This window comes from Platalea leucorodia (genome assembly GCF_965183815.1).
Source record: "Platalea leucorodia genome assembly, chromosome: 8".
Lineage (NCBI taxonomy): Eukaryota > Metazoa > Chordata > Aves > Pelecaniformes > Threskiornithidae > Platalea > Platalea leucorodia.
Window position 1 is genome coordinate 45,285,248 of NC_138830.1, and position 13,041 is coordinate 45,298,288.

A 13,041-nucleotide genomic window follows, 5' to 3' on the forward strand; every position below is an offset into this window, starting at 1 on the left:
TTGTTTAAAATACATTTCACTCCCCCTACATCCCTGCTGCTACCACTGGTATTCACCTTTATTACTACTCTTCCAGATAAGGGGGGAAAAAAAAAAAAACAGCACAATTCCCATTCCTTCATACTGAATTAGGTGCTCTTAAAAAATGACACGTTAATTATACTACTCTTTTTTCCCCAGGGTTTTCTTTCTTACTCACACACTATTTCCACCACTCTCAGGACTACAGCACCATTACTGGGCCGTTAGCAAAGACTCTGTTATCATTAGATTTACACTCCAGTGCACTCATGGGTTTTTTGTTCATGCTTCAGTCACAAGTACATTTATGATTTTTTTAGACCTGTGTCTTGTAAGCTCCACTCGACACTTTAAAAATAGAAGGAAAAAAAGTAAGAGAATCTGCGACACAAGTTTCCTCACCTGTACCCATTCAAAGTGTCAATACACATCCCACCATTGAGACAAGGGCTTCGAGGGTAGGAGGAACAAGACTGATGAACTCGGTCCCTGGCTGAACAGGTGCAGACCGCATTGATGGTGGTTGTTACCGAGACAAATGACACGCTTCCAGTATCCATCACTGTTGGGATGTCACTCACGGCGAGGTGGTTTGTACAACCGTTGCCCTCACTACAATTTGCACTCCTGCATTCATCTACATCGATCTGTGAAATGTTCAGTTGTAAAGCTGACTGGATCTAAGAGAAAATACAGTTTAACACATCACCAATCTCTTCCTAATGATTGCTTTTACTTACTCCTTAATTTCTGAAAAATCTAAGCCATCATAGACTTAATGGAATGCTTTAGTTTCTTGAGTACTAATTAGTAACATCCCTGACTATACAGGCAAGCAAAATGATTTGAAAAAGACAGGAAAAATTTTAAAAAATTTACACTAGCAGTATTTCCTAAAAACTTAAATCATTGACACGATTAACTATGAACATATTAAATCTGCACCGGCCTACCAACATTACTTCCAAGGACCAAAGCTGCAAGAGCAGTGACACTCCACCTTCCCAGCTGCACTGTCTGCATCACACTTTTCTGCACCCTGACAGCAACAGGCATGTTTTAGCTCAAGCCACAATAAAAATTCTTCCTCGTGAGTTATACCCAGATATTATTTCTTACGTTCTCTCACATATAAGGATACAGACACAGGAAAATGCAGGGCTGAGCCGCATTCAATAATAGTGCCCACAGACAGTGGTCTGACGGCCACTCTGTAGCAATCAGGATTCAGCCTACTGAGTCATGCCCCATAAACTTACATTTAATGTCAAACTGTCTGAAACAAAATGCAGTCGACTCAGCATACTGAATACTATATTCTATTCTACATTAACCTTTGCTAGTTCATTGTTTTTATCATTAATTGGGGTTGGACCTGAAAGCCCAAATACCCAAATAAAGAGAAGAGCCTCACTGTATATACAGGTCTTGAAATGTAGTAAGTGTCCCTGCAGTTTGCAACTTCTAATCCAAACAGACCAAAGAACAACCAGCGGAAAGCACAAAGAAGGGAAGTGAGCTGTTTGCAGTAGGCCTGAGGACAGTAACAGGGCTGCCATTATTTCAGACCTTTTGTACTTCAGCCAGCAGCCTACACACTGGACTAAGTTATCACTAAGTTTGTTCCCTGGCACAACAAATTTCTTCCTCCTACTTGTTTTGGGATTTTGCACAGGTGCCTATAAAGCTTCAGAATTTGATTTGTATTTGGTAATTTGAATACATTAAAATTATGTGTATTTAGTGCCCAAACCTGAATACAAGAGACCTCACTACTCTCACAGTAGTATACACTGAGGCATACAAATGTAAAACTAACAACATCAGATCAGGCTTAGACTCTCTTTATTTATACACTTAATAGGTATTTTTTCAAATGATAAAATGACAAATATTTTAAAAATAAGCTTTGAAAAGACCAAAACAAATACATAAATACTAAAGCACTTCTATTTTTTTTAACTTGTGCAGTCACCTCAATTCACCACTGTAAGAACTTTGACCTTTACAATCAATTGTCAGTATATCCTCAAATATCATAACGTATTGAAAAACATGTCCCCAAAGGCATAAAATATACTTTATAATGACATGATGTATCCTGTTAATGTAGTTTCGTGCCTGCTGCCCACATCTATCACCATTAGTGGAGAGTCTATAATGCACATTTAGATAGCTATGTAATACTGTTACAGAAAAACATAGCATATATAAACAATCTTGGCTCCTTTACAGTATTAAGATGGGTTACCAAGAAGGTAATGCAAACGTATTGTTTATTTAGCAATTCAATGAATAAGTCCAGTGCTAATTACTTATCTTCTATATTTGTAGTTAAAACACATGTATAAAAACTACTGGAGAAATTCTCCAGCTATGATTGGTTTTCTGTAAACTATTGGCGATTACTCACTGGAACTATTCATTAAATATTGAAAGGTGATATATAATTAATGCAAACATACTTTTTCATTAAAATATGTGAAGCAATCCCCTTGTTACCACTTTGATGAATTCACCTGTCATACATTATGGCACAGAATATTTGAAATCTATGCAATTTTCTATATTATTGTTGCAGTAATTCAATGAATATGCAAAAGCAGCAGTCATTATGCTTCATGAATGCTATCTGTCTCTGGTATTTCCTACTTGGTCACTCTTCAGAGTCTCATAATGCACACAATTATTTAAGATACAGTAAGATGTAGGCAGGTGCTAAGATACTCCTGTTTGGTTCCCAGAATCAGGCAGACCCTACCATATCTGCACAAATGGAAAGTGCTCTTTTCTCTTCAGGAAAAACCCTCCATAAGATGTACCAAGTATTAAACTCAAATATGCCCCCATAGCCACAAATGACATGTTGGGAAGTGCTGCCTTGTCCAGGGCAAGTTACAAGCCCAGCAGTGGCATCTTGCCTTTGTGCAAGGCAGCAGCTTTAATGTCTACTCAGCAGCATCTGCAGGACTTCAGCAAAGCCAAAATCTGGAGGACTACAGAAAATAAGAGTGGGGCCAAGACAGACTGTGTCTGGACAACTGAGTTAAGAGGGCATGCAGGATCTGCTAAGAGAGTAGGGACAGTTAGGGAACATCAGGAAGTAGAAGAAAACATCTCACATTGAAAAACTATTTTCCCCTTATAACAATAAAAAAAGTTAAGGGAGGGTGTCACTTTGTATTTAAAGTTGTCCTTTGGTGAGTTAAATACATTCACAAAATTGGCTGCCTCCATCTCACTTATCTGTTTTAACTGTTCTTCTAACCTGCATATTCCTTCCAGCAGGATTTCTTTTTCTATGGACTGTCATCTCTTTGTATAGTAGAATTTCCATCTTGGTGGCATCAAGCCTCTACTATAAGTGTCTAACCGCAAGCTGATGATTTGGGTATTTCCATCAGCATCTGGAACATCCAAAAAAGCTGTCATTTTCAAGACATTCTTTGTACTACGGTACCACTTTGGCTTCTAGGGATTCTTCTGATTTCATATGCAAAAGTCTGATAGATTACACAATGAAACACTGACTGCAGAAAACACAGTTAACTGTACCATGATGGGAATGGAGAATCATGTTTCTGCGACTAAAGAGTGGTTATATTTATTGACCCAGAAGTTAGTACAACCATATAATAATTGTATGTATGGACTAAGGAGAAGGGAGAAAGCTTGAATTAAGCACTTGCTTGACAAGTGTTTTTGTCCTGAGTGAAGTAAAAAAACCTTATCTGTAGATCTAGCATATTCTTTCAGTGAGGTTTGGGATATATACCTTGCAAACTCAGTGTCTGGGTGAATTACATAGATGCATGATAACCCTAAAGAATATACCTCATTTTTAAACGCTGCCATCTCAGCATGCAGTTTCTCAGGTCTGTAATATGCTGAGCCACCACGGACTGCAAATCTTATATCTGTCTGTTTTCCATCAATGTTCATCACACTGAAGACAATGATATCACTAAGCTTAGCAGGTAACATTTTTGCTAGTAATTCCTTGAACTTGTCGTGTCTTGTTTTGCCATGTTCATCTCTCCTTATGAACTCCTCTGCTGTGACATCTGAGTTTGGGATTCAAAAATAGATAAACATGAAATACTGGGAGACCACAGGTTAATTTCACAATTTCTTTCTTGTTTAACAACATGGAAACATACCGGAAAGCGCCCTATAGTCATAAGTAAATCAAGTATTGATATAATAATACCTACATCACATAATCATTCAGTTAGAGAAGCAGCTGATCTAAACTCTCACCAGCAAATAAAACTAACCTGATAGACGCACAGTGGCTGAGTTTTGTATGGCTTCATTTTCCAGCTCTTCAACATGGATTTGTACTGTAGATATAACATCAGGACAAACTCCGTCAGAAACTCTAACTTTTAAGTTGTATATTCCTTGAGGAGTGTTATCCACCATCATCAAAGAACCAGTTCTCCGATTTAATCTGAAAGACCTGGACATAAACCTTCAATTAGGAAACCTTAATTAAGAAATTGAGAACTTTAATCATTAAACATAATTCAGAAGGCTTTAAACGTTACTATGAAGGTTATAGGATCAAAACTTATGGGAATTAGCAACCAACCTCAGAAAAGCACCAGAAACACCTTATTTCAGAAATGAGAATCTGCAGAGCTTATAAGAAGATGTTTCTGCCACTCCCAAATCCCCAGACTTTACCAGTCCTGAATAAAAGCAGTGTATAGTTGAACCATGGGATTCAACATAGTCATCGTCGACAGGTCTATGAGATAAGTAATAGAAAGTGACAAAACCACACAAAGTCGTTCCAGATACTCATTCATCCATCTGGAACATGATGAAGCCTGTATGAAATCTCTGATATCATCTTCATTTGCCACCTCAAAGGGACAGTAATCGGTAATTATGGAAATATTACATGATCACCATTATGGAACAGTAACCTCTTAATATGGAAACAGGCCCAGGGGCTGCTGACGGACAGAAAGTCAGTCTTTAATTTTGGGTTACATAAAGCTTTTAAACTCTTATTCACAGTGGAGACAAAAATTCACATTCATTTTCACATCCATTTTCTGTATTTTGAACAGCATACAATTACGCTATATGCCATCTCACTTTATGATATGAACAAATAATATATAAGTAGGAATTAAGGATCCAACATTTCAATTAACAGAGAAAACTCCACTAATCCAAGATTCACGGTTTTTGCACACAATTGTAAACTTAGCCATCAACTGATATCACCAAATTCCCTTCCATTTTTGAGGAAATGATTCCATTCCGCCCCTTTAAATCTGGGATTTGTATCCCATCAACTCTAACGTTTTAGGGCAAGTATTAAAAGCTCTGCTTATTTTCAAATTAGATCTTACAGAATGAACATTTTTAATTAAATTAATGATGAATCTGACTAAAAGTCAACATCATGGTGTGATCCTGCATTCTCCTGGAGAAAATATTTCATAGATTAATTTCTTAATACATAGTCACCCAAGTAAAAAAGAAAAAGAGCATTCAGAAGGTACATTCCTTAATACACTCAATAACCCTGGCTTTATGCACATCCTGAACACAGAGAAATACATGGTGAGTAAAATCATTACAGAAGCATGAATATTACTCATTTTGACACAAATACAATCCTCACTTGAGCAGTTTTCCTTCAGAGAGAAATGTTTTATTGTCCCAGTCATCTTGATCTGGTGCAAACACTTCCCCAAGCACTGTTGTTGACCATTTTCCTGTTGAGATAAATTATAATAAATCTGCATTTAATTTTTGCTTTTCAGTGTACTTTATTTTCTGCCGCATTCATTACTGCATTTATTATTTTCAGATTCCTGCTCAATTTAGTGATGGTTACGATCCAAGATTCTTAAAATAATGCATAGCCTGTGATATGATTTCTGCCAGTTCTGGAAAGGTGAGTACACTATGGATGTCATGAAAGAAGAAAAGCTGAAAACAACACAAAACAACAACAGAATGATACATAATACAACTCTATATAAAATTCTCAGACAAAAAAAAAAAAAAAAAAAATCACCATACCAGGAGCTACTCCCCACATGTTTCATTGCTACTCTACTATTTCAAGTGGCACACCAGTGGAATCCAGCAAAGAGGGAGAGCATCTTGTGGGGTGCAGCTGGGAGAGAAGGACATGACCGAGAAAAGAAAACGGGCAAGAAGCCACCAAGCTGTGCCAGTTCTTGGCCCTTTTTTCAGGCCCCTGTGGGCTGTCACAGAAGTAGAACATCCAAGCAGCTGTTCTAAAATAGTGAAAGGAGCAACTCCAGAGGAGGAGACCTTTGAATTCCACAGCCAAGATCCAGCAACATGGGAAATTTTTTACGGTTCAAATCTGGAGCCAATCCACCTGAGAAACTTCATTCTCTCATTTCACGGTAGGATCTGGTCATATCTTTTTCTAATTTAGGCATACTGAATTCAAAAAAAATAACTCATTGCAAAAATACCTTCTGTAGATTAAGCTTCTCTAATATTTATCAGAAATTCTACCATTGCAATGATAACTGAGATACAGCCAAGTCTATGTGGAATGGAATATTTGAGGAAAGGTGTAATAAACCATGCTTAATAAGGGCCACCAGGACTAGTTTAAGGTCAAGTGTTACAGGTAATTTCAGGAAAAAACACAGTAATTCAAGAGAAGCTTTAAAAAATATTATTAAACTGTTCATCCTCTGCTAAACCACTCTGATGAGAAAACGCAATGGATGCATTTGCTCTGCTCTCTCCCACTACAATGCTAAACCTCACAGTACTGTGGCTGCTATCCCAGAGCAGCTCTCCTCCTAGTACAAGGACACATCCAGAACAGCATCTTTTTTTTTTCAGTTCAAAGACTACATGTTCTAGGAAGCAGTCACTTATTGCACCCCAAAGATTATTCTTTTCTTAAAAAAATCACTGACCCAGCTTTCCCTCGGATCCTTTCTTGCCAGCAGAAAACCTCCCTCCTCAAGATCTGTATCCTGCTCAGCCACACAGTGGCTGTCACAGTGGAGCTGGGACTGGTCTACAATTTCTGGGTAGGGCTCATTTATGAACCTCTGTTTCTCTAAGTTGCTTCAGTTCTGCCATTCTCATCTCCAGATCTCTCAGCATCACATACTTTCCAAATCACATATGCACACACAAAAAAACTTTCTCTCTGTGTAAGTGAAAACTAGTCAATGGAAAATAGATTTTATTGGTTTATAAAAATACTGCTTTTTCTGCAAATGCAATATATACTTGCTTGCAGATCTGTTACACACTAGGGTTTGAGCTTTGAAAATGTACTTTACTCGTTCCACTTTATTTAGTAGTTTACAGCATTGGAGTTTCAGTTTCAAAATATGTAAGCCTTTTAAAAAAAAAAAAATTAAGAACTGCAAGACAGAAATTATGTGTAAAACTGTGCTATATTCATGAATCTGATATAACATCCAGATAGCACTTACCTTTGTAACTGAACACATAGATTTCCTTATGGCCGGATTCATGACAGTTGTCATTTTCATCACCAATTGTTATAGTTAGGGTGTTTGTAGAGCTCATAGCTGGAAACCCACTATCTGTTATAACTATTGGCAGATGAAACACCTTCTGCTTTTCTCTGTCAAAGGACCTCAAAGCAGTTACAGTTGCTGTGTTATTTCTGTTGTCAGTAAGAGAAAAATCCAAAGAATTCTGATAATCTGGTGGCAATGAAAATGTAAAGGGTGGCCCATTTTCTTCACTGTCTGGATCAAATGCATGAAGCAGTTTTGATGTATGGTTCATATACACTATTTCGGGCTTCAATATGTTTTCCCAAACTACAGGCATGTATGGTGACTCAAACCTTGGCCCATTGTCATTAACATCAAGCAAGTTAATCAGAATTGTAATGCTTCCAGTGCGGGCGGGTGTCCCTTGATCTGAAGCTTGTACAACTAAACTGTATTTCTGCATGACTTCACGATCTAGTGTATTTGCCACAATCACGTGACCATGTTGGTCAACCACAAACTGTCTCATAGGATCCGAATTTGACTTTATAGAATATATAATGTTCCCATTCAAACCAGAATCCTTGTCTGTAGCTCTCACTGTGGTTACTGTAGTACCTACAGGCATGTTTTCGAAGAAAGGGCTTGTCCGAATAAACTGAGAAAGGAAAATTGGGCTGTGGTCATTAGAGTCTTCAACTTCAATCAGGCACACTGCAATACTAGAAAAATCAAGATCTGCCACCATAATAGTAAGATTAAACTGCCTTTCACGTGCATTCTCAAAATCCAATTTTTTTTTCAGTCGAATAGTGGCACATTGCCATTCTTTGCCATTCTCAATATAAAACTTCTGATCTGGGTCTCCCGCGATGATACTGAATATTAAGTCAGCATTCTCCCCAACATCTGCATCTGTAGCACACACTTGCAGAACTTCTGAGTCGATGGCGCTGTTTTCAGGAATTGCTGCCTGCCACATCTTTTTTGTGAATTTAGGTACATGATCATTGACATCTGCAATCCAAATAGTGGCAGTGCCAGTTCCTGTTAGCCCTCCCCCATCTCTTGCTTCAACAGTAAGAAAATAATATTCACTCCTTTCTCTGTCTAGCATTCCTCCTGCTACATGGATTGTACCAGTATTGGGATTGATATTAAACATGTCAGTACCAAACTCATTTTTTACATTCTCTGTTATCCTGTAAGTCAGGACAGCATTAAGACCTACATTTGGATCATCACGATCAGCTGCACCCATTTCCATGACTAACGTGTCTCCAGGAGAATTTTCAAAGACGCTCCCGTTGCAATCATCAGGCATGCATGTGAACATGGGTGCATTGTCATTTATATCCCACACATTAATAATTACATCAGCAAATCCTGTAAGTCCTTCTCCACCTTCATCAGTAGCCAATACAACAAATCTCCACAGTGCTCTCTCTTCCCGATCCAGCATCTTGTGTGAGTAAATGCTGCCCGTTATCTCATCTATTGTGAAAATATCAGCTGCACCATGCCCATGCAATGAGTATCTCAAATCTCCTTCATCCACATTATTATCAGGATCACTTGCCATAACCTACAAAAGTTTTGAAAACAAAGACATAGAAATTATATATGCAATCACTGCGTATTTTATCCTATACACTGCTACAGTCTAAGGAAGTCCAAGCAAAATGTATGACATGTTATTAATATGTGCATGCCAGATGAACGGCAAATGAGAGCGGCTGAGGGACAATTCAGAGTAGGTAAATATGCTTTGCACTACAATAACGATGTAGATATTCTAATACTAAAATAATATTTCATTTTTTCATATTTGTAGAGGTAATTTAACTATGCTATTCTGATAGCTTTAAAACGTTAATGATTTGCTTTTTAGGATCACAAATGATCCATCCTGCTTATCCTACTTACTACCTTTGTAATTATTTTTCCATAAAAGTCCACTTCTCTTCTTGCACTGACAAAAAACCTCAGTAAAAGTAAATTTCATTAATATATCTGTGCTGGATTATTATTAACATAATTGTACCAGAGTAATCTGTGCACTTTCATTGAAATAGTATAATATCCGAAACTGCATACACTACCTGAAGTACAAAGACTGGTAAGCCATCCAGTTCTTCAATTATACTTCCGTAGTATTCATTGATAGAGAAAACTGGAGTCTCATCATTTTTATTCATGACATTGATGATAGCAACTGCATAATCTTCCCATTTCCCGTCAGAAGCCAACAAGTGAATCTCATACATTTTTGTTTCTTCATAATCCAGTGGTTGGGCAATAAAAATGGCTCCTGTTTCTGGTTCTACATCAAGTACTCCTCCTGTGTTTCCAGCTGTGATCTGATACCGTAATTTAGCATTTGTTCCTGTCAATTACCAACAGTGTCAGAAAATACGCATTTCTAGAAGTAGGTGAAAACATGGCATGTTAAGATGAAGCACAAATCATACGCCAACTGATTTTTGGTATTACATTTTTGTGATCTTTTAAAACATGCAGCTATGTCAGATTACTTATCAGCATTTTCAATTCTGGTATGTCGAATTGTAATTTGTGTTTAACTATAAAATGTGTCTGTGCAATGAAGTATTAATTCTGCTTTTACTTATGATCCCTTGAATTCACTGAAGGATCAATATGACTGGCCAAGGCTATGGGACCAAAAAGACCAATTCTTACTTGCTAACACCCGGCATGTAAGAATGAGTTATCATAAAATACTTTATACCATAGAACCATTCTGCACTCATATTCATTTATGCATAGACTTTACCAACAAACAGGATAATTATGTATCAAGCCAGAGAAGACAGTCCTAACAGAACTTCTCAAAATTTCAGATGCAGTACTAATTTGCCAGTGGTTTTGGATCAAGTAAAGACTTTTAGCCTTTCTGCAAGCTCTACCTTCACATTACCATTCTTCTTCCCTTCTTTCATAGCTACATCTTTAATAATTTACTTTATTAAGAGGACAGAAATTAAATGCCATATACCCATCACATCAGGTCCCCTGATCCAACACTATAGAGCAGATTTACAGGCAGCCTAAGTAATAAACTAAAAACTGGTTATGTACTTATTTTTTCATGACTTATGGCTGAATTCCTGACTGATTTGTAGATAAAGCAATATAGCTAAGACCCATCATATGCATTTATAAAGTCTAGTTTCAAATATGAGAATGCATACCAAAAAAATAAAGAACAATGCAACTATACTGTCCATAGAGAAAGCAAATGAATCTCACTGAAATCAAGTCTGATTCATTCTAGTTAACCAGGACATTTTTATTGGCGCCCATTTGTAAGAAAATGGTATGATCTATAATACATTTGTATTTGCTGGCACAGAAATTATTCCCCATCATCCCACATTAATGCATTGCCTCCCGAAATAAGAGTTATTTGACTTATGCCTCACAGCTCCATTATGAACTAATGTTCATGCCCAATCAGTTCACACTTAAAGAAGTTTTAAAATCTAGAGACAAAAAGATATTTTCCTTTCTAACACCACTAAATATGTCTTGGTGTGCTGAAATTAACTCATTAATATTTTAGACACAACTATGGGGAATTCCAATACTTTACCTTCATCTTCATCATTAGCACTGACTGTAATGATAGTCGCGCCCACATCCTGGTCTTCATCCACATTTACTTCATAGACACTTTGAGTAAAGACAGGCTTGTTATCATTCACATCGCTGATAAAAATGCGCACGTAGGCCGTGTCTAGAGAGACAAGAAACAAGAGATTAAAATACTCAGCTGTGCCACTTCTGTCAGCTACAATTCCTTAAACTGTCTAGCTGCACATTAAATGAAGATGAATATGCAGACAATACAGAAACAAACCCTTAGGGTTGTGGACAATATATATACCAACATTACTCATAAGCACTTGGATATCAAATGAATGTCACATCCAGTTCATTTAAACAGATAATACATGAATAATTGATGCCTGATACGGCAATTGTACAGTTTTTAGTCATAACTTCTTGTCCTGAAGCCACAAAAGCCAAATTTTAAGTCTTTATTTAAGCACAGCCTTCAGTTGAGAAGGGGATTTTCTATCTTGAACTTTCCTGCTTCATACTTCATAATTACTTTTGACTGAATACAGTACCATATGCAGTGCTTTGAGAAACACTTCCACTACCCAAAGATCCGCATCCTATGGATAATGGGTGCATCTTTGCTAGCTAGGAAATACTCTAAACTCTAACTATGAAGCCCTACTTTTCTTTTAATTTCAAAACAAAAAGACTTGCCTGATCATCATATAAAATATCTCTTCCAACTCTGACACAACTGTTACACAAACAAACAAACAAAAAAAACAACCCCAAACCAAAACAATGGACACGCTTTCACAAGTACACTTGAAAAAAAGGAAATTAATATTTAATCTTGCATTTCAGAGCTTCTGTTTTCAGAGACCAATCCAGGTAAAATGATGCTTGTCAGAGACATCTGTCTCTTACCAGAGTTTGGTTTCCCATGTTTTCCAGGTCGAGCTGATTCAGAGCCATCCACTGACTTGACTTCTAGAAGATAAGACCCCTTCTTCTCTCTGTCAAACACTGAGGCAGTGTATATTGAGCCTGTCTGTGAGTCCAAGCCAAAATATGTGTAGTCTCTGCCACTGTCATGTAACAGGGAGTAAGTTATCTAAAGGATTAAAAAGAACTTGTTAATCTATACTTTCCTTTTGTTGGTAGTTCACAACTAAATAAGTACTTACAGAGAGGAAGAACAGTCTTGTGTTTGAGAACTTGATCAGGGCCAAGAAAGCTGAGTAAAACTGCCAGCTTTAGCAATGTAGTTTAAAGTCAATTAACTTCCTTGCATGTTGACTGCCGATCCGTAAATGTAAATAAATTTGTCTTGTCTAATCAGTTCCCAAGTTCTCTAGTTCACATTTGCACAGTGCTTGTGCAACAGCACTCAAACTCAGCTAAAGATCCCAGGTACTAATAGAATAGCCACAGGTGAGCTGAATTTGAATTTGCTCAGTATCATGGACCATGTTCTAGTCTCTATTATATATTTATGTATGTTTTCGTGCACTTGACTTCAGCTTGCACTCTTGTTCTAAGGATATACCTACTTTTGATTTTTAAAATCGGTAACGAATACATCCACTTTTGGTATTAACTTGACATATTTTGTAAGGATTCAGGTTCAGTACACCCAAAGATTTACAACTCACAGAAGCTTTTAACACATTTTTTCGTCCATTAATTTTCCAATCGCATTTTAAGTCTATGCAGACCTTTCCAAACCAGAGCACTCTATAGCAAGTTTTTCACCTGAACCACAAGATGTATTTCTTTGTTTTCTGTCTCACACCTACCAGTTTTAGTTGCATTTTTTGCACAGCAAGACAGAGAAACATGTAATTAACTACTTTATTTCATCTCGTGTTTCCCTATTAGTCATCCCTTTTCTAGGTTGAAGACTTCTAGTCTATTTAGCCATTGTTCTTACAGAAGT

General features: G+C 37.1%; 1 protein-coding gene across 1 annotated transcript in view; it reads right to left on the bottom strand.

Annotated features, from left to right (window-relative positions):
- The window catches only part of LOC309593921 (neural-cadherin-like), a gene marked incomplete at both ends in the record, with an annotated part of 66,395 nt that overhangs the window by 17,270 nt on the left and 36,084 nt on the right, over positions 1 to 13,041 (bottom strand). The window contains 8 exons of the mRNA XM_082319072.1: positions 424 to 701; positions 3,856 to 4,085; positions 4,299 to 4,483; positions 5,666 to 5,759; positions 7,488 to 9,102; positions 9,620 to 9,903; positions 11,131 to 11,274; positions 12,030 to 12,216. Coding sequence (XP_082175198.1) covers positions 424 to 701; positions 3,856 to 4,085; positions 4,299 to 4,483; positions 5,666 to 5,759; positions 7,488 to 9,102; positions 9,620 to 9,903; positions 11,131 to 11,274; positions 12,030 to 12,216 — 3,017 coding nt within the window. The remainder of the gene's footprint in view (positions 1 to 423; positions 702 to 3,855; positions 4,086 to 4,298; positions 4,484 to 5,665; positions 5,760 to 7,487; positions 9,103 to 9,619; positions 9,904 to 11,130; positions 11,275 to 12,029; positions 12,217 to 13,041) is intronic.